At 36.5% G+C, this 19543-nt stretch overlaps 3 protein-coding genes across 4 annotated transcripts in view; all 3 read right to left on the reverse strand.

Moving 5' to 3' along the window:
- Nucleotides 1-32: 32 nt before the first annotated feature.
- Nucleotides 33-3559, reverse strand: LOC113755026 (protein DYAD-like). The gene is made up of 9 exons (XM_027299129.1): nt 3398-3559; nt 2834-3286; nt 2478-2770; nt 1960-2343; nt 1772-1831; nt 1498-1651; nt 1345-1398; nt 386-1108; nt 33-260 (listed from the first exon to the last, which is right to left on the reverse strand). Exons 1-9 carry the CDS (start codon nt 3557-3559, stop codon nt 33-35), a joined length of 2511 nt encoding a protein of 836 aa, XP_027154930.1.
- A 4243-nt stretch (nt 3560-7802) lies between these two features.
- Nucleotides 7803-11575, reverse strand: LOC113764150 (quinone oxidoreductase 1-like). The gene is made up of 5 exons (XM_027308222.1): nt 11241-11575; nt 10640-10781; nt 9690-9916; nt 8791-9048; nt 7803-8389 (listed from the first exon to the last, which is right to left on the reverse strand). Exons 1-5 carry the CDS (start codon nt 11280-11282, stop codon nt 8069-8071), a joined length of 990 nt encoding a protein of 329 aa, XP_027164023.1. The 5' UTR covers nt 11283-11575; the 3' UTR covers nt 7803-8068.
- A 2151-nt stretch (nt 11576-13726) lies between these two features.
- LOC113764149 (quinone oxidoreductase-like) overlaps nt 13727-19543 on the reverse strand; it is a 34075-nt gene continuing 28258 nt past the window's right edge. The window contains exons 1-5 of one of the 2 annotated variants that reach the window (XM_027308219.1): nt 17469-17757; nt 16300-16441; nt 15137-15363; nt 14636-14893; nt 13727-14173 (exon numbers count right to left, since the gene is read on the reverse strand). In XM_027308219.1, coding sequence (XP_027164020.1) covers nt 13853-14173; nt 14636-14893; nt 15137-15363; nt 16300-16441; nt 17469-17756 — 1236 coding nt within the window. In that variant the 5' untranslated portion in view covers nt 17757 and the 3' untranslated portion in view covers nt 13727-13852. Of the gene's footprint in view, nt 14174-14635; nt 14894-15136; nt 15364-16299; nt 16442-17468; nt 17758-19543 lie in introns of those variants that run through there. The other variant, XM_027308220.1, reaches the window with a different exon arrangement.

The raw sequence follows: 19543 nt of genomic DNA on the forward strand, positions 1-19543 counted from the left end.
ATCAGTTTAAACTTCTAATCACCCAATTCAGCTCAACCCTGGCTGGACTGATCAGAGGCAGAGTTAGCAGTTGCCAGAGCTAGCCAATTCCCCATTGCCTTCTCGGGGGACAAGCATGAAGCTGATGAAGAGCAGCACTTGGTTGGCTGCTTCTGGAGATGTCCCGTTGTTTCACTTGCTGCATTATTACCACAGCCAACCCCACCAGTCATCACTTCCCAAGGTCTACTTGTCTCCTTTTTACCTTCATCGGGTAGCAACTGCAGGATACAATTGCAAAACACCCTCACTAAGCATTTTAACGGATAAACCAGGGCATAAGTTTCATGGCATGGATGGACTCAAAAAGAAAAAGAAGAAAAGAGAAAGGTGGAAACTTTAGTACCTGAGGCATCAAAGTAGAAGTTGCAGCGGGACGTGGTAAAGATGAAGGGAGGCCAGATAATACTTCGACAGAATTATAAGGAACATCATTTAGGTTGATAGGAATTGTTTTCTTGTTTGCAGTGGTGGTGGTTGTCACAGTGGAGGAGTCACTGTGATCCCCATGGTCATTAGACAATGTGGAGACCGTGACTTTCACAGCACGTCTCTCGGCTAGAGGCTTCACTGGAGAAGTTGGTTGGTGGTGGTTGTTAGTGTTGGTGGTATGGTAGTAAGGGAGCAAAGGGGGAGCCACGGCAGTGGAGGAAGAGACTGAAGGTGGAGTTGGGACCACTAAAAGATCCTCAACCTGGACCACAACCCGAGGGGACACCATATTGTGGCTAGTAGTGCTACCGGTGGCGGTGTTGTTGCAGATGTTGCGGGCCATGTTTGGCCAAAGGAACGTCCCCTGGGGCTTGCAGATCCTGAACCCACTCTTCAGCCTTTCGATCTTTGCTGCTTTTTTCTCTGCCGTTGCTGCTTCCGCTGCCGCTGCATTTTCTGCTTTAGCTGAACCCTCCAGCTCCCCAACATTTACTACTACTTGTACTTCTTGCTCCTTCGTCCCTTTCTCCAATTCCACGATCTCTTTTCCAGCAGTACCAGACTCCTTTGACACAATTAATTCGGTGTTGGACCGTGCTCCTCCTTTAGCTTCCGGCATGAGCTTCTTTATTTCTTCCTGAATTCCATGTATCCAATCGAGTATGTATCAGTATCATACTCAACAACGGCATCATATGCAACCAAGATATTTGTGTCATCTATGAATATTAGCACGTTACAACGAGTTATTCAACTAATTACGAACTAGACACTAAATACTACTGCATGCAATTAGAACTCGTTTAATTGAGAGAGAACGTCTAAGCTACAGAGGCTTAAATCAGATTTCTTGAAGCATCAGATAGCTGCTACCTCTATTCCTCTTGCAAAATCTTGAATGACAATTAATTGATCCTTGTACTTCTCCTGCCCCAAAAAATCAAAGTAATATGGTCAAGCAAAGGTTTCTTCAACTTTAAGTACTTGAATGAGACACTAATATGCTTTTTGTAAGTACTCATATACCAGTGAAACGGGTAGTTCGGTAAGATGAGACTTTGAAGAAACCAATGAATTAGCAAGCTGATCGAACTTTTCACTGATGTCGCACTGATTTGACGAAAATCCAATAGCTTGGTTTACCCCTTGCTTCTTGTTGGAGACAAGCTTGTCAATCTCTCTGATCAAGCAAGCAGACCATAAACATTAAAAGAGAAGCACTCAAAGAGAAGTTCATCAGAGCCATTAATTTGCTATTCCGGTGAAAGATGTGATCATTATTAGAAAGTTTAGACTTGACCTTCTTAGCTTTCCAACTTCCTCCTCCAGCTGCTTTCTGGGCACCATCTCCAGTGCATTTCTGGTAATACAGCAATGTCCACCAAAGAAAAGGTTAAACATTAAAACCCAACAAAAAAGACATGCAACCGTAACTAGCTATCAGTTTGTGCAAATTAATTAGTACGTAGTATGTGGTATCTATTTTACCTTTTAAGATGGGAAATCTCTTCTTTCAAGAGCCTCAACTCCTTAGCGCAGATAGGGTCCTGAGTGGGGCAGTCACCAGGCTTCCATCCAGGTGGTGGGATCCAATAGGGATCATTCACACCAGCATCCTTCCTTATTTTGACAAGATCAGCACTTTCTAACCAGTACTCCATCGCACCATCCGCATTATGCCGCCTCCTGAACCGTTCTTCTCCACCTGGTGCAAGCTTACCGGCCATGTGCTTGAGGAGATGGTCTAACAGCCCAGTGTCCCCAATCTTCTTCCTTGCCTCTGCCCTCAGGTCGGGCCTGAGAATTGGGTTACCAGCTGTGGCCCCCTTGGCTTTCATAACCTCCAAAAGGTTCTTTGTTGCAAGTTGGTACCTTCATACATAGACGCATGGAAAATCAAATTAAGGCAAAAAAAAAAAACCTAAAAGTCCATTAAATGCTGATCGTTATTGTTTTAATGTCGACGAATACAAGAAACACGGAGTAAACATTTTTTATGTTCTTACCTCTCAGCAGACCATCTATCTTTGGGGTTTTCCATCACTAAGAGTTCCCGGCATTTGTTTCTGCCCCTCCTGGCGTGAGTCTTCTTAAGCTTCTTCTTCTTCTTCTCACGTTCAACTTTCTTTGCCTTCTGTCTGGTAGTACCATTTCTCAGCTTGTACCTCTTTCTCTTGAGATTTCTATTCATCTCTTGGGTCTCCTCTTCTGCCTCAGTTTCTTCGTTTGCAACATCAGCCACGTCGTCTTCCCTTTCATCATCATCTCCATCATCTTCTTCCCTTTCTTCTTGTTCATCCTTCTCGTCATCTTCTTTGTTATCATCGTCATCATCACGATCATCATCATCATCATCATTAACATCGTTATCATCTTCATCTTTAGCTTCTGCTGGTTTTCTAATGACTTCAATTGCCTTTTTACCACCTGTTCTAAAACTCGAAGGAGACCGAAGGTTGCCACTCATGTTTTCTTTGTGCCTTTCCAGAAACTTGACCTGTCGTCGGGTTCCCCACCGAACCATTCCCATGCCCTTGAGCTCCGTCCAACAGTTGCCATTCCTGTAACTATTGTCCTCTTCAGAAACATTGACTGCAGCAGCATTCACCAACCAGAATCCCTCCAAATGCTTATTCTCGGCAAACTCCTGAGAAGGGATCTGCCGAAGGAGCACTTTGGCAGCAAGCACTGTTCCCATCACAAACTTCTCATCTAAGGCTGGATACATCTCTCTGATGCTGTTGCTAAAATAGGTTTTAAGCGACTCCATGCTCGGAAATCTCATTGCCACATTCAGCTCTGTCTTCTCACTGACCTGAGAATGGGAAAAGAATTTTTTTAAAAAAAATTCAACAATAATCCATGTATCTGATTTTTGTATTGGAAATTATCTATATAGATAAGCAGTCAGAGGAAGTATGCTAACCATGGCAACTCTGATGGACCTGAGTTGAACAGGAGTTCGAGGAGGTAAGTGAAGATGGTCAATCTCGTAAACAGATCCAACTTCCACTTCCACGTTGTTGAATAGGAAATCTGCAGATTGAACTTCCTGATCCACATCATTTGCTGGGTACCAAAACAACATGTTATCAGAAAACATTTCTTTTTTCTTTTTTGGATTCTAGTCAGTGCTTTTCAACGTAATTATGCCAAACTTTTATGCTTAGTCCAAAAACAACATAAATGAATCCAAAGCAGAAATATATTAAAGCTGATACTGCAGGCTCGGGAAGAACCAAAAGGAAAAAAAGAATGCATTGTGAACGATAAGGACATGTATGTCTGCACAAAGTAGTATTGATCGAGCAGTACCCTTGAGCTGGAATGGGCAGCGGAAGGAGTTAGGAAGTGGAGTCGAAGAGTGTACGCCGTTATTGACTGACTGATGATCTTGCAGTTTTGAACACTGATCCATTTCCTGAAAAAGCTAAACCAATCTTCAGACTCAGAACACGCACAACGCACACTTTCACTCTCTTTAGTCTCTTCCTCAGTCTGACTGTGTGAGGTTGGCTGTATATACCATATGTGTAGACAATTTGATCACAAAACACACACACACACACGCACTGAAGGTCTCTCTGGGTTTATAGAGACAGCAAGAATATACAGTTATACACCCCAGCTGGTTACAGCATATACTGTTTAACAATTTTTATCACTACTGTCAGAAATCACTAGTTGCTATACTGCTACTGCTACGATGACGATCATGCTGTCCCTTACCCTTTTTTTTGGAGAGACATTTATTTGGGGGGGGGGGGGGGAGGGGGGGGAATAGGTCACAATCATTTCAACAAAGATTTGATTTTCGTTGTGTGTGTGTGCGTGTTTCTGATTGATTAACCAACCAAGGCATGCACACACACGCCCTCCGAGCTGAAAGCTGCTTTTTGTAGCCTCATAATTACACAAAAAAAAAAAGACACCTTTTTTAAGGCGCGTGGGTAGCGAATTCTACTCTATTTCAACCTCACCAACTTGGCTAAAGCGCGTCTGCTTGTGAAACAAGAAAGTGGAAAAGAGAACATGGTCAGCAACAGAAAGCAAATGTGAAACTCTGCGTGAGAGGTTTATTGGTTTCGAGAGAGAGAGAGAGAGGAAGTAGTAGTATTTGTAAATCTAATACACATGCATGGAGAGGATGAAGGAAATCAGTCAGTGAGAATTAACTAACAGCTAGCTTACCATAAAAATGGCTTCTTTGGATTTTCTGAATCGCCTTCGTCGATAGGTTTCCATAAACATCTTTAATCTGCATAAATGGATAAAAACTGAAAATTGGTTTTTTTCTTTTTTAATTTCAGCATCAAAATTTAACGAAAAACAAAAACGAAATTGGACGGAGCTTAAATGGGGACGAGTTAAAAAAGCACAAAGGGACAAAGATACGAGAATTAAATTTCAGCGAAAAGACAGCAGAAAAAGTAGGACTGGAACTAGGGTTTCTAAAAAAGCGGAGAGATGTCTGACAAAAAATGAATACTTCTCTCTGGATAGTAATGCAGTTAATACTGCGGTTGAGAGACCAAAAAATATAGAAATCAACCCAGAGAATAGCAGTCTCAGCAAGCTCCAATATCCAACTCTCTCTTCATAGTTGCCCACAAACGGATAAGAAAGGATAACACACGGTCGTAAACTTGCAGAACCAGATACACATATCTAAATTTTGGAGTAGCTAAAATAAATGTTTCATTCGATATAAACTTTGGGAGTCTTTAACTGGAAATCAAAAAATGAGAAAAAAAAGGAAACGAAAATTAAAATGAACGAAGCTGAAAGCAGAAGGAATATAGTAAGACCAGAAAAACTATATACGAAGGAGGAGGAAACAGGTAAGTGTAAGAATAACCACAGCAAAAAAAAAAAAAATTTTAAATGCTCCAAAGAATCAAAAGGCATTTGAAATCAGCTACTGTACTTGCTACGAAACCCTAGTTTGGAAAGACGGACTTGATCATAACTTTTTGGTTTTGCTGAAACCCACGGAGCTAGAGCTAAGTACTCGGAAGTGTTTTTTTCCCTTTCCCCTTCATCAGAAAGAGAAGAAAAATGCTTCAGAAACCAAAACCCACCCTGAGCCGTGGATATACTCAGGAAATGGAAAAAAGTGGTACCTCTTGAGGAAAATAATCAAGCCTGCAGGTTAATCAATCTCGTGAACTGTAGTAGGATATATATATATAAAATGATTGAAGAGAAAAAAGGCCTCCTTGGATCTTCTACATATACTGTAGTTTCTCCAGAAAGTGATGGTGATATTTGAGAGAGAGAGGGACGGAAATGATGCTTATAAGCAAATATATATATATGTATGTATGTATATAAGCATGCAATGCATCGGCACCACCATTTTCATTTGCATTGCCATACGTGCTGTAGGCTGTAGCAATCTCACGTGTCATTGCCGCTGCGATTCCGGGAATATCTCTTTCTGTTTTGGTCCCCGCCACCGTACTTTTGTTCCCAATTTTACCCTTCATCACATTTATCACCACCCAAACATCCCTCCACTCCCACCATCACAGCTGCGCCATGCATGCAATTTCAAAATGGCGTCTTTCCTCTTTTCTTTCTTTCTTTCTCTCCTTTTTTTTTTTTTTCATTTCTTTAGTTGATTAAACAAAATTTGTCCACCTTCTGCATAAAAGTTTGAATCGAAGACGATGCAGTGTGTATTACGGATATATAGCTTAAATTGCATAATCTTAAGGGCTAAAATGTTTCTAATGTCAAATATGCATGAGGAATCAATTCACTCGATTTTGATGTTGAGCACATATGTCCTACAAATACACTTTAACTTTACTAATGTGCACAATTATATATCATAGTAAGAGTTACAATATTTTGGCTGGCTATAGGTTTGGACTTTGGAGCGGGTATTTCATTTCTAGGTTCTAAATTATTTTATGATCTCAATAGAATTCGCAACATGAATGGATTAACTTTTTTTTTTTGATAAAATTTTTAGAATTGGTCATGCTTTAATCTTAGATCATAAAATTGGATAATTGCTGGAACTTCTCTTGGATTTCTGACAGTTTCACCTAGCATTCTTCTAATTTTGCGGCCCGGGAGAAGAGGCCCCACTCCACACCGAGCACGTTAACAGCGGGACTCGAACCCTGGACAAGTAAGGAAGGTCGCCATACCCTAAGGAGGGGGAGTGAACCGCTCGAGCTATCCCGTAGGGACAGAAAACCAGCCACGTAAAGTGGCAAGTTTGTGGGAGGCAGGGATTGAACCCCCGACCTCCAGCATCACCAAAGAGGGTGATGACCACTGGACCAAATGGCCAGTCATGAAATGGCTTCTTCAAATCAAGGTGATTTTGCAAATCATTAGTACTTTTTTTTTTATTTTACTCAAACAATCATTTTACAAAACCAATCTCCAATGGAAGAAGTAGCATTTTATATACAAAAGTACAGCTTGTACGCTGTTTACTTCGGCTATTGGAAACTTTTAATTTCCGCTTTATGACCACAGCTCCACAGACACAAACACAGACCTGGGCACTAGGCCCAGTGTGAGTTGGATCTTGGGACCCATTATCCAATAGGCAAAGAAGGCTAGACCTACATGACTGGCTCTGGACTACTGACTTTATTGTCCGATCGTCGACCTCACTTCTACTTGTTGATCCTCAAGGATGCTGCTATTCTTGTACTTTAAAAATCTGTGCTTGGCCCTTAAATTTCTTGGCTTCGTGCACTTAAAAGTTCAGAACTTATTACCACTTAATTAATAGAAAATGGCATGCTAATTTTGAATAACTTTTTTATACCCTAAAAATGTATTATTTTTTTTCAAACTAACAAGTTTAAATTATGTCGCATAATATGAATTTAAATTTAAAATTCAAATCATATACATGTAACATAAATCTATAATTGCTAGTATGAAAAAAATCACTATACTATCACTCACTGTCTAAAAAAAGTTAATCTGCTAATCAATATTGCACTGCCATCATTGCAATCGAAGTGCTTGGCATAGACTTTTTTTTTTTTTTTTGAAGATGATAATTGTATAACTTGTTGTATTCTAAACTATATGGGAGGAGGAGTCTAGAAAGGCTTATATGAGAAATTAGCAGGTGTATAAAATTTACTAGGCTAAAGAAATGCTTTGATACAATCTTTAAAATTTTTTCGCTATAAGCGATATTTAAACTTTCACCTACAGCCAAGGAAGGACTTAAGACCCTTTTGGTGGACACCAACCCAAGCTCAGTGGTTGCTTGGCATAGACTTTTTGCGAGCTTGTGTTTTGAGAGCCTACTTGTTCTTTTATAGGCATAGACATAAAGCAGATCGCTGTTGCCCCAACCCAAAATAAAGGCATTACATCAAAAAGCCCATCTCGCACACAAACCCTCGTCACCGGCACTATTTCTGTAGCATTATTACTGACGACTAAATGTTACAGGCCTAAACACATCGCATCCCAGCCCATAAATTCAAACCATTCATCTCCTCACATAGTCACATGCAGCCTAAAAGTACTCACTAAAAATAATACATTACAGAGAAGCGGAATGAATAGTGAGCTGGACGTATCACTGGAAGATACCATTACCACGCTATCACTGATCAACGGCGTCTGGTATAAGAACAACAGAGCCAGATGTTTTACGGTTCTCGAGATCATAGTGAGCTTCAGCAGCCTGGGATAAAGGATAAGTATGATTTACACGGACCCTAAGTTCACCTGATGCCACTTTCGCAAATACTTCTCCAGCAGTTTCCAGCAGCTCTTCACGAGTCAAATTGTAGTGCCTCAGCAACGGCCTTGCCAAGAATAGAGACTTTGCTGCTAGAGCAGACAAAGGAACTGGATCTGGTATCCCCGACGACTGCCCAAAACTGATCATGTACCCTCGAGCCTTCAAGCATGCTAGTGATCCCTGACCAACAGAAACTTAACAATCAGACACCAGCAACAAAGAAGTTTCAAGTGTGACCTTCGCTTTCATAAACCAATTGATCACATCAATTAAATGATTGTTGAATTAATACGTCACTTCATTAGATTCAGATTACTCAACTATTAAATACATTGCCATTTCCAGACCAGTCTCACAAATAACATTTTGAAGCATTAAGACTTGGTTGGACAAGCCCAAAATTAAGTTGGTTTAATTAGGTTGAGGGTGAGGGTAAAATATAGCGTCAAATATTAGATGGTAGCAAGTGAAATTAATGGCTGATATCTGCAGGGTGCAGTCCTGGTATTGTTTTTTGCTTCATTTTCATTCAGCAATTGTTTCATGTAGTGATCATGATCCGAAAATAACGAGTGTGTTACCTCAAAGGTGTCCTTCCCAACAGAATCATAGACAACTTCAACTCCTTTGCCTGATGTTATCTCATGTACACGACTGACAAAATCCTCCTCCTTGTAGATTATAACATGGTGGCATCCATCCTCCTTTGCTTGAGCAGCCTTCTGTTGAGTTGAAACAGTTCCAATAACAGTTGCACCAAGAGCATTTGCCCACTGGCACAACAGAGACCCAACTCCACCAGCTGCTGCGTGAATAAGAACATTGTGTCCAGGTTCAACCTGTAAAATTCTACAAGCAATTATTCAAAGACAATAAAAGTAGAATATTTTCCCATCTTAGAAGGCCAAAGCTGGAGACAAGGATATGCATTTTGTAGATGCAGACTATCCTAATATGACCCTGAGTTTTAAACCCTCTTAGCTTGAGGTATTTGATAAATTAATCAAGTTTTTGTTTTGAAATGAAGACAGAGTTGATAGAGACGCATACAAAGGCAAACACGTATGTAAAGAAAAAGCAGCTTTCTCAAGTTACTAGATTCAGACTCCGAAAATTGTCAGTTGTTGGCCAAGAAGGCAAAAGGAAAAATGTCAAGTAGTTTCTTCTCCTTCACGCACGGCAAATGTATGTCACTGACAAAAGTGTTCATATCACTCTATCAGGGTTAAAAGTACTTCAAAGATAATTTGTGCATGAGACTGACACCAAATCCTACTCAACGTGAAAGATCTTTATAGCAGAGATGACACAAGTGGTAGACATGCTTAATCATGTGGTTAGGTTTAATGCTTAAATGAACAATTTCTTATAAACAGTAACAGCAAATGTATGGTTTGAATTCCCATGACAAATACTTATATACATCCAATGTAGGGAGGAACCATATAGGCTTTTCCAAGTTAAGCTTAGGTCCACCTACTTTGAAACAGCGATGCAGCAAGAATTGGGATGTCATTCCTTTAGCCATGCAAGATGCTGCAACTATGGGATCAATAAGAGGAGGAAGCAGTACAGCTTTGTCAACAGGAACTATTTGTTCTTCTGCATATGCACCCATTGTACGACCAGCATGAGCAACAAGGTCTCCAACTTCTCTACCAGCCGTCCCAGGCCCCACAGCTGTCACCACACCAACAGCTTCCACTCCTGTACTTAGAATTTCAGCTTTTTCTCTAGATGGATTCCAACAGTGGGTAGACGAGGATTTGCAAATGCTTGTTGACAAAAATTCAAGTATAACAAGAAGCAAGTTTATAACACGTAAAGGATTACGTACGCCAATGGCCTAATGGAACTCATGAGGTAGTCCTCCCTGATTTATAGAAGGGGCAACTCAACTGTGGCCACTTTACCATAGTTTAATAAGCTGAGTAGTTTGAAGTTCATATTCTGTTGGACGGCAAGAGGTCATTACACAAATGGAATTTGGTTCGCATGCCATTGATGTCAGCTAATATTGATCTACTGAACCACAGTGCTTTTTGCTGTTCACCATGCCAGTAAGTGACAGCCAAAAACAAGCAGAACCTTTGTATTACATACATTATGCATGAAGCATGAATAATTGCTCCTAAGTCTTTTTTTTTCTCTCTCTTTAAGGCCGTTCCAAATATTGCCAATGTATTTTACTAATGCAAAACCTTCGCATCTTTTCAAATTTATTCCTAAATGACAAGACAAAGCTTTCCTAGAATCGATCAAGAGCAAAAGATGACATTCTTCAAGAATAGCTCAGCTTACAGTTAGGACTGTGGCACAGGATGACAGGATATGTACCCAAATAGCAATCTTATAATTCATTAACCAGCAGTCAGCACAATGGAGCAGCTAAAGAACAGAATTTATGGTAGGTCAGAGAGCCAAACGAACCAGGAATAAAGGGCAATGAGGGGGCATCATAAATCCCTTTTCTGAAATAAATATCAACGAAGTTAAGTCCAATAGCCTTATTTTTCACTCTGATCTCTCCTTCCTTTGGCTCCCCTACTTCGACATCTTCCCATTTCAGGACCTACAATATAGAGATGAACAATCAGCTCAAATTAGCCATAAAACAGGCTATTGGCTGCTAGAGAAGTAATGTAGAACTGTATGCAAAACGAACTTAAGGAATCAGGCAAGTGGAAACCAAATTGTGCCCAAGTGCAAGACTGCACAAGGCAAAATCTCACCTGAAAGGGTACTTCATTCATGCATGTGCAACATATTCCTCTGTTCTTAATTGCTCACCTCAGAGTGAAAGGAGCCTATGGTACCATGGTCACGCTTTAAACTCGTAAAATAAAGGAGCTACTAGTATTGCTTAGCGAAAATATAAACTTTAAATCTAATGAACCCAAAACCAAAGGCCTAACAAGTCTCGGAATTTTGCATAGGGTTCCATAATTGTCTCTAACAAATAAATCTCAGTTCCGCAAATTGATAAGCAAGATAACTTCACTATGGATCACAATTAGACGTTCACTGATACCTCTGGGCCGCCAAGTTCGTGAACCCTGATGGCTTTCACCATAGCTATTGCTGTGCTTGAACAACTGCAATCTCCTGCTGCTGCTTCTCGGACTTTGCCCGGGCCTTGTAGTAGTGGAACGGGGAAGAGGGACTCAAATTAGAGTGCATGCCTTCATTGTTTTGTCTGCTTATGGAATTGGGATTATGCAAAGTTAGATTCCCAACTCATGAAACGTCATGGTAAAAGTTCCTGCTCTGCATCGGATGTCAATTCTCAAATTTTACTTTTGCTCATTTCCCTCATCATCGGATGTCAATTGGCTTTTCCAAAAGAGATTACTGTGACATGTTTGATTTTTGCTTTTTAGTATAGGAATTGAATCACGCGAATAAAAAAAAAAATTTCCCTATTACCTGTTAAATATCTGTGATCCCATCAAGGGGCTGTTTTGGTGATGAACTTTTTCAAGCCAAAATTTTTCTTTTAGCATTTTGGCGATGAACTCGAAGACATCATAAATGAGTCCTCCATTTTTCCGCATTATTGTTTAGTAGTTTGACCCCGCGAAAGAACTTGAACTAAAGATTTTTAGGTGTCAAAACTAAAAGATTTTCACATTATACAGAACTCAAAATCGTTTAAAAACTCCCGCACATTTTTAAAATAAATTTTTTTGTTCTTCACTTTTTAAATATTAATTTTACATTCAAGTCAGCAAAATTTGATTCCAATCTAAACTTTTCACTATTTTTTTAATCTAAAATCATCATGTGACTCACATGTAATTATTGTTTAGGTACAAAAGGGTTAGATCTCACTTGTTTGGGGACAAAAAATGAATCAAATCAAATCTTAATTTTTTAAGAAAAAATGATTATATTGAGTTAAAATTCTACTTTTTTAGAAGCAAAAAAAAAAAAAAATGAATCAAACAAATGATATCTAATCTTTTTTATCCCTAAAAAATGATCACGTATGAATCACGTAATTAATTCAAGATAAATAATGATCGAAAACTTATGTTAAAATCAAATTTTTGATGAACTAAATTTGTAAAGATAGTGATATTAAGATGTAGGCTCTCAAAATAAAATTTAATTTAGGCCTGTCAATCGGGTCATATGAGCCGGACTTTTATAAGTTCAGACTCAAATCATTTAATTTGTAATACTTTCGGTTTCGAGCCTTGAGTTTTGGGTTAATAAATGTGAAAATCATACTTGGTTCACAAAATATTCGGATTTTGAATCTTATTTGGGTTTAGCCCAAACTCATTTGTTACTCCTCAATTTTCTTAATATAATTACTATAAATATTAAGTTATAAAATTAATTTAACATTCACAGGACTACAACATTAAAATTAAAAATGAACAAGTAATACTTCTTAAAAAGTACATAAATTTAAAAAATTTTCAACAATATTTATATCTAATTCGTTCAAAATACATGAAAAGTAGTAATAAAATATGCAGTCATAAGTCAATACATCTTCAAAGGTTCGAATTTTTTCATAGCCTTGTAATTTAAATCCAAACATGCTTGATGATTTGTGTTTGTAGACAAAAAAGAAATCGACCAATATTATGTCAATATAAAAATTTACTCAACCAATAAGAAAAGTTGGAGTTTTAGTTATGTATTACTAATAATAGCTCTCAAGAAAGCTAGTAGAGAAGTTTTTAGATGTATTTTTGTGTTTTGTAATTTGTATATATTTAGTATTTAGTAATAATATATTTAAATATATTTAAATATATAATATCAAAATATAAATATTATATATATATGTAATTAAATGGTCGAACCTATATTGGATTTGAGACTAATGAGACCCAAATTTAGCTCATATTTATTTCGGGCCTATTTTTTAGATCCAAACTCAAATTGATTCACTGAAAGGTCGGGCTCATCAAACTTTTTCTCAGACCGAACGAGCCGAACTTGGGGTAGCCCGGCACCATTGACAGTTCTAATTTAATCAAACAATTCTCATGTGAATTCACAAAGCTTTTAATTTTATGATGACAAAAAGACGGACAGACGTCTCACGCAAGAAAAGAACAAAATAGACCCCGAAGCCAGAAACAAAAGAGACGTTGGAACAGAGGAGGCGCATTTTCTTATTAACAATCTGATTGTTTTCTCTCTATTACACCAACGGAACAAATATATGTCTTTATACAAATTACCAAGTAACAAAATCTCATGTGGACTAGATTATCAAATCACACTAATAATTGAACATCATATGGCTTTAAAATTAATTTTAAAAGCAATGAACGGAAAAATTCATCTAACAAAATGTAGGAGGCTTCTAACAGTTTTTCACTATCAAGCGCCTTCACCGAAGAGACGTCCAGAGCTGCCAATTTTAAACACCTCCAAATTGCACGCTTCCACGAAATATTTTATCCCTTCGTGGAAAGTGTGGCACCTGCTCGCTTATTACGTCGGGGCATAAAATTAGAGAACCATTTTGACAAATTCAATTTCAGTTAAGCATGTCAACCCAAACATTAATAGGTCTAATCCATTTTATTGCTGCATAGATGTTTCTCAATACAAATGCCGTAGAGTCCTTGAATCAACAACTGAGTTTTACACATCAATGAAAACATTACCATGCTCTCACAGATTAACGGCGTCTGGTATGAGAACAACAGAGCCAGACGTTTTTCGACTCTCAAGATCAGAATGCGCCTGAGCAGCCTGGGATAAGGGATAAGTATGATTTACTCGAACCCGCAGCACACCTGATGCTACATTAGCAAATACTTCTCCTGCAGTTTCCAATAGTTCATCCCGAGTTGAAGTGTATTGCATCATTGAAGGCCTAGTCAAGAATAAAGACTTTGCTGCAAGAGCAGACAAAGGTACCGGGTCTGGCATACCAGACGACTGCCCAAAATTAACCATGTACCCACGGGGTTTCAAGCATGCTAGCGACCCCTGATGCAGAAAATATTGCAATCAAAAGACAGCACCAAATAAATTTCAAGTTAGACCTTGGATTACAAAAACCAGCAGATCAAAACAACAGTACACAGTCAGGAACATTGATAATGAATTGAAGTGTAATTTCATTAGTTTCAGATTACTCAACATAGAACAAGATGTTCTCAAGTATGGTTAATATTTGTGAACCAGCCTCAGAAATATGAGATCTTCGTTGAACAGCCTGGTATGAGTCAGTTTCTTCGTTGGGGACTGGAGACTTGGGGGGAGGGGGGACAGATGTAGGGAAATATAGGTGTCTTGGTCATCTCCTGATTGATACTTGCTAAATACCATACTTTAGATAGCACTAACTTAACAGATCGGGTCTACATAGCAAAGTTATAATTTTGCTTCGTTGTACTTTAGGTACTTTTAGAACATTGCCTAGATTTGCTCATCATTGGATACAATTACCTCAAAGGTGTCTTTGCCAACAGAATCATAGACTACTTCAACTCCTTTGCCTGATGTTATCTCATTAACACGAGTGACAAAATCCTCATCCTTGTAGATTATGACATGTTGACATCCATCATCCTTTGCTTGAGCTGCCTTCTCTTTGGTTGAAACAGCTCCAATGACAGTTGCACCAAGGGCATTTGCCCACTGGCACAACAGTGACCCAACACCCCCTGCAGCTGCATGAACAAGAACCGTGTGTCCAGGCTCAACCTGCAATTAATACTCTACATGTCAGCAATTATTCAAGGAAAATAACGGCCATTTCTTGAATGATATCCCTTGATGTAGACAAGGATAATTATTTGGCAGCTTTTCATGCTTGAATGCTGTAATAAAAGACAAAAAAAAAATTGTAGAATGTCCATGAAGTGATATCAATACTCTCATGTACATGCAAAGCAGGAAGGAATACCCTGCATATAGGATAATATGTGCAAGTTCAAGGCAACATACTTTGAAACAGCGACGGACTAAGACTTGAGTTGTCATTCCTTTAAGCATGATAGAAGCTGCAATAATAGGGTCAATTGAAGTAGGAACTGGTACTACTTTGTCCGCAGGAAGTATTTGTTCTTCTGCATATGCACCCATTGGATTACCAGCATAGGCAACTAGGTCTCCAACTTCTCTGCCAGTTAGCCCAGGCCCCACAGCTATAACCACACCAGCAGCTTCCATTCCTGTACTTTGGTGTCACATTTAAGTCTCCATATATTCTGACAAAAAAAATTGACAGGAAAGAAGCTAGCAAATTTATAATATGTAAAGGATATTTTATACCACCGTAAAATACTGGTACTTAGGAGGTAGTTGACTGCCAATTTACAGAAGAAGCAAATCACTCATGGCCACTTTACAGCATGTAACGAGCTGATTAGGTTGAAGTCCAAAATTTATTAGAAAGAAAGGCGTAACTATGGATATTGTATTCAATCAACAAGCCTTTCTCAATTCTGCTTTGATGTTATATAATACTAGTTGATGCAACAAAACAAGAACAGATGGCGTCTAACCATGCTGACAAGTAAAAGCAAATAACAAGCATGAGCCCCTAGTATTAAAAAGGTTATGGATAATGGCTAAGTGCTCTTAAGTCTTGTTTTCTTTGAAATTATTTTGACTTTTCTCAAGGTATTTTATTAAGAAGTAAAGAAAAAGGCAGAAAATGCTGGTATAAAAGTTTTTTTGTAATATCTAGGAAGAAAATTTTGGCAAACTAAATAACAAAAACAGACCTTTTTGTTATGCTATTCAGAATTGAGTAACAAACAATCCCTTCCAAAATCCCAAGAGACTTGAAAACTAAATTGTCATATAGAATTTCATAAATTGATATTGACCTGGACGACACCCTGGTCAAAATTTTTAACTTTTAAAGGTTTGCATCTTCTCAAAATCCTTCCTAGGTATCCAAAGACAAAGTTATCATCAAATCCAACAAATAAGAGACTAAAAATGACATTTCCTAAATGCATAAGGTAGAGAAAGAATTGTAACATGGGATATCAGCCCAAATAGGCCATGGCTATATCTTAGTATTTGACTAAGAAGCAATATAGGACAATGGAGTTACTAGAAATACAGAAGTAGCAGTGACTTGGAGAATCCAGACAAACCTGGAGTAAAAGGCAGTGAGGCTGCCTTGTATACTCCTTTCCTGAAGTATATGTCAATGAAGTTTAGTCCAACAGCCTTGTTTTTCACTTTGATCTCCCCTTCCTTCGGCTCCCCAACTTCCACATCTTCCCATTTCAGAACCTATAATATCAAAAAAAAAATATATATATATATATATATATCAGGGACGAAACTCATTCATTTTAACTCAAACTAGAAATAAATCAGGCCATCTGGGCTATGGCACAGATGATGCACAAGTATATCCAAGTGCTATTCAAGCAATCAGTTGAAGTGGAATCACAATTCAAGTGCAACACGGCATACAGAAAATTTGTTAGGTTTATCTCACATTGGCTATGGAAGGGGCGGGGTGCTTGGTAATAAGTGTGAGGGAAAAGCCGCATCCCTTGAGCTAGCTTTTGGGGTAGGAGAGGCCAATAGCACCTAACAAATTAACAATGGAATGGTACTTCATTAAAGCTAAGTAAACAAGTCCAATACATTCATACAGAATACTTCACAAAATTTATGCTGGCTGCGTAATGAAATGCCCTATGATACAGTGCTTAGAAACCTGATAAAATCCATAAATCAACCACAGTCAACGCTGATTTGAGTCCCAGGAATTGTTCTGTCCAAAATGACTGGTTAAAAGAGAAATGAAAGAACCTTCATCCGTTTTGGAACATTAAATAATAGGCGCAAACAAATTAAGACAATCTGTAGATCAAGTCACACAATCAAAGAAACAATTTCGAACATCTTTATTTAATCAACAAGAAAAAGGGAAAAAAAAACCCTTATGTTTTACAGCATTATGATCATCAAATCAACTTCTGAAAAATGAATAAGAAAATAAACCTATATAGTAGGAGCGACATATGCATATGCAAAAAGAAAAAGAAGGATTTTCAATCTAATGAAACGAATTCATTACAGGCGGCCCTTAAAGACTCAGGTATCTGCAGAGAGTTTTTAAGATAGCTAAAAACATTCCGGATCCGGAAGACACATATTTCAGTTGAAAAGCAGCACTTTTTATTTTACTTGAGTAGAACGGATTCTACGAGATGCTACCGGAGAATCATATATTTAAAGGGGGATAGAAGATGGGTTTTTGTGTCCGCGTTGGTTTGTTTACTTTGATTATATAATTGTCAGATACCTCTGGGCCGCCAGGTTCGTGAACCCTGATAGCCTTGACCATTGTTGAACTTGCTGATTCCGAGAAAGCTTTTATTCCGCTGCCGCCTTTGATACTACTACTACTGTTACTGTTATGAAAGCTAATACTAGTAGTAGTGTAACTGCTACTGCTCAGACTCGACCAGGCTTGCAGCTGTGGAACTGTAAAGAGGGGTAAACGTGGCAATGAAGGATTTCTTCGAAGAAGAAGAAGAAGGTCGTGACGAGGAGGGTGACGAAGGATTGCCAACTTACTAGTTAGTCCCATGGGCTGTGGAAGACAAATGCTAATGCCCCAACTAATCACTCAGAGGCTCCGTTTGGATTAGCTATTTTTGGGGTTGTTTTTCAAAAACAGCACTGTAGCATTTCGTTTTTGAAATACAAGTCCGTTTGGATTAGTTGTTTTTGGGGTTGTTTTTCAAAAACTATATGAAAAACTTTTACTGTAGATATTTTTTGGATTATTTTTAAAGGTATTTTTAAAACATATTTTTGGGTATTTTTATAATTTATAATTTTTATATACATTTATGCATTTATAATACATTTATAAATATTTATAAATAAATATATTTATATATTCGCTAAAAAATATATAAATGTATTATAAATGTATTATATTATATATAATACATAATATAAATATATTTATAAATGTAAAAGTGTATATTATTATAAATGTATAAATTACAAATGAATATTATATAAATGTATAAATTATAATTTTATTAATATATATTAATATTATGTATAAATGTATTAATATAATTAATATAAATGTACAAATGTATTAATATTATGTATAAATGTAAAATTAATATTATGTATATTAATATAAATGTATTATAATATTATGTGTAATACATAATATAAATGTATATTATAAATATACATTAATATATATATTATGTATAAATGTACATTTATATAAATGTAAAACATATATTATATTATATATAATTTATATAATATATAATATTCATATAAATATATTATAAATATGTAAAAATATTTTTTAAGTAAAATAAAATATTTATAATATGTAAAAATAAATATATAAATATTTAATATATATATAATATACATTAATATTAATTATAAATATTATAATATTATAAATATGGTGTTTATATAATATTTTAATTTGTAATATTTATTGTATATTTCATTATATAAATATTCATATAATATATAATATATAATTTTCAATTTGTATAATATACATAATATTGTATATATATAATATAATATATTATACATAATATACATTATTACATATTATGTGTATTATATATTATACCTAACATTATTAGACATTATTATACACAATAATGTACATAATAATATTTTACATTAATAATGTATATATTATAATATAATGTACATAATATATTATGTATAAATATTTACACATTTATGTATAAAATATTACATATTATGTATATTATATTATGTATATTATAATATATTATGTATAATATTAATGTATATAAATATTTATATAATATATAATATATATAATTTTCAATTTGTATATTTCAATTTATATTAATATAATATATATATATATATATAATATACATAATTGAAATATACATATGTAGTTGTTTTTGATATAATGTTTGGATATGGTGTTTTTGGAGTTGTTTTAAAAATACACATTTACTGTAGCATTTGGGATGTGAAAAACAGTTTTTCAAAAACAACTCCAAAAACAAGGATCCAAACACACCCTCCTGTGTTTTTATTAAGGGATAATATCAGAAACCTCCCTGAGGTTTTCTTAATATCATCACTTACCTCCCTTACTTTAGTTATTTGTGTAACAAAATTTTTAAAAATCCTAAACTATCCTTTCACTGACTAAATAAAAATATTTTTAAACCACTTTGTTCACTTCAAGAAAACCATCACTTCAAAAGCAATCTCTTGTAGTACTACTACATCACAATGCTATACCTCATAAAAATATAAATTTGAAAAATAAAAATGATATTTGAAAAGAAATACACTTGCATCAATTTAATTCTATATGCTCAAAATCGATTTCTT

Source organism: Coffea eugenioides, chromosome 2, assembly GCF_003713205.1.
Source record: "Coffea eugenioides isolate CCC68of chromosome 2, Ceug_1.0, whole genome shotgun sequence".
In the NCBI taxonomy this organism is placed as follows: Eukaryota; Viridiplantae; Streptophyta; class Magnoliopsida; order Gentianales; family Rubiaceae; genus Coffea; species Coffea eugenioides.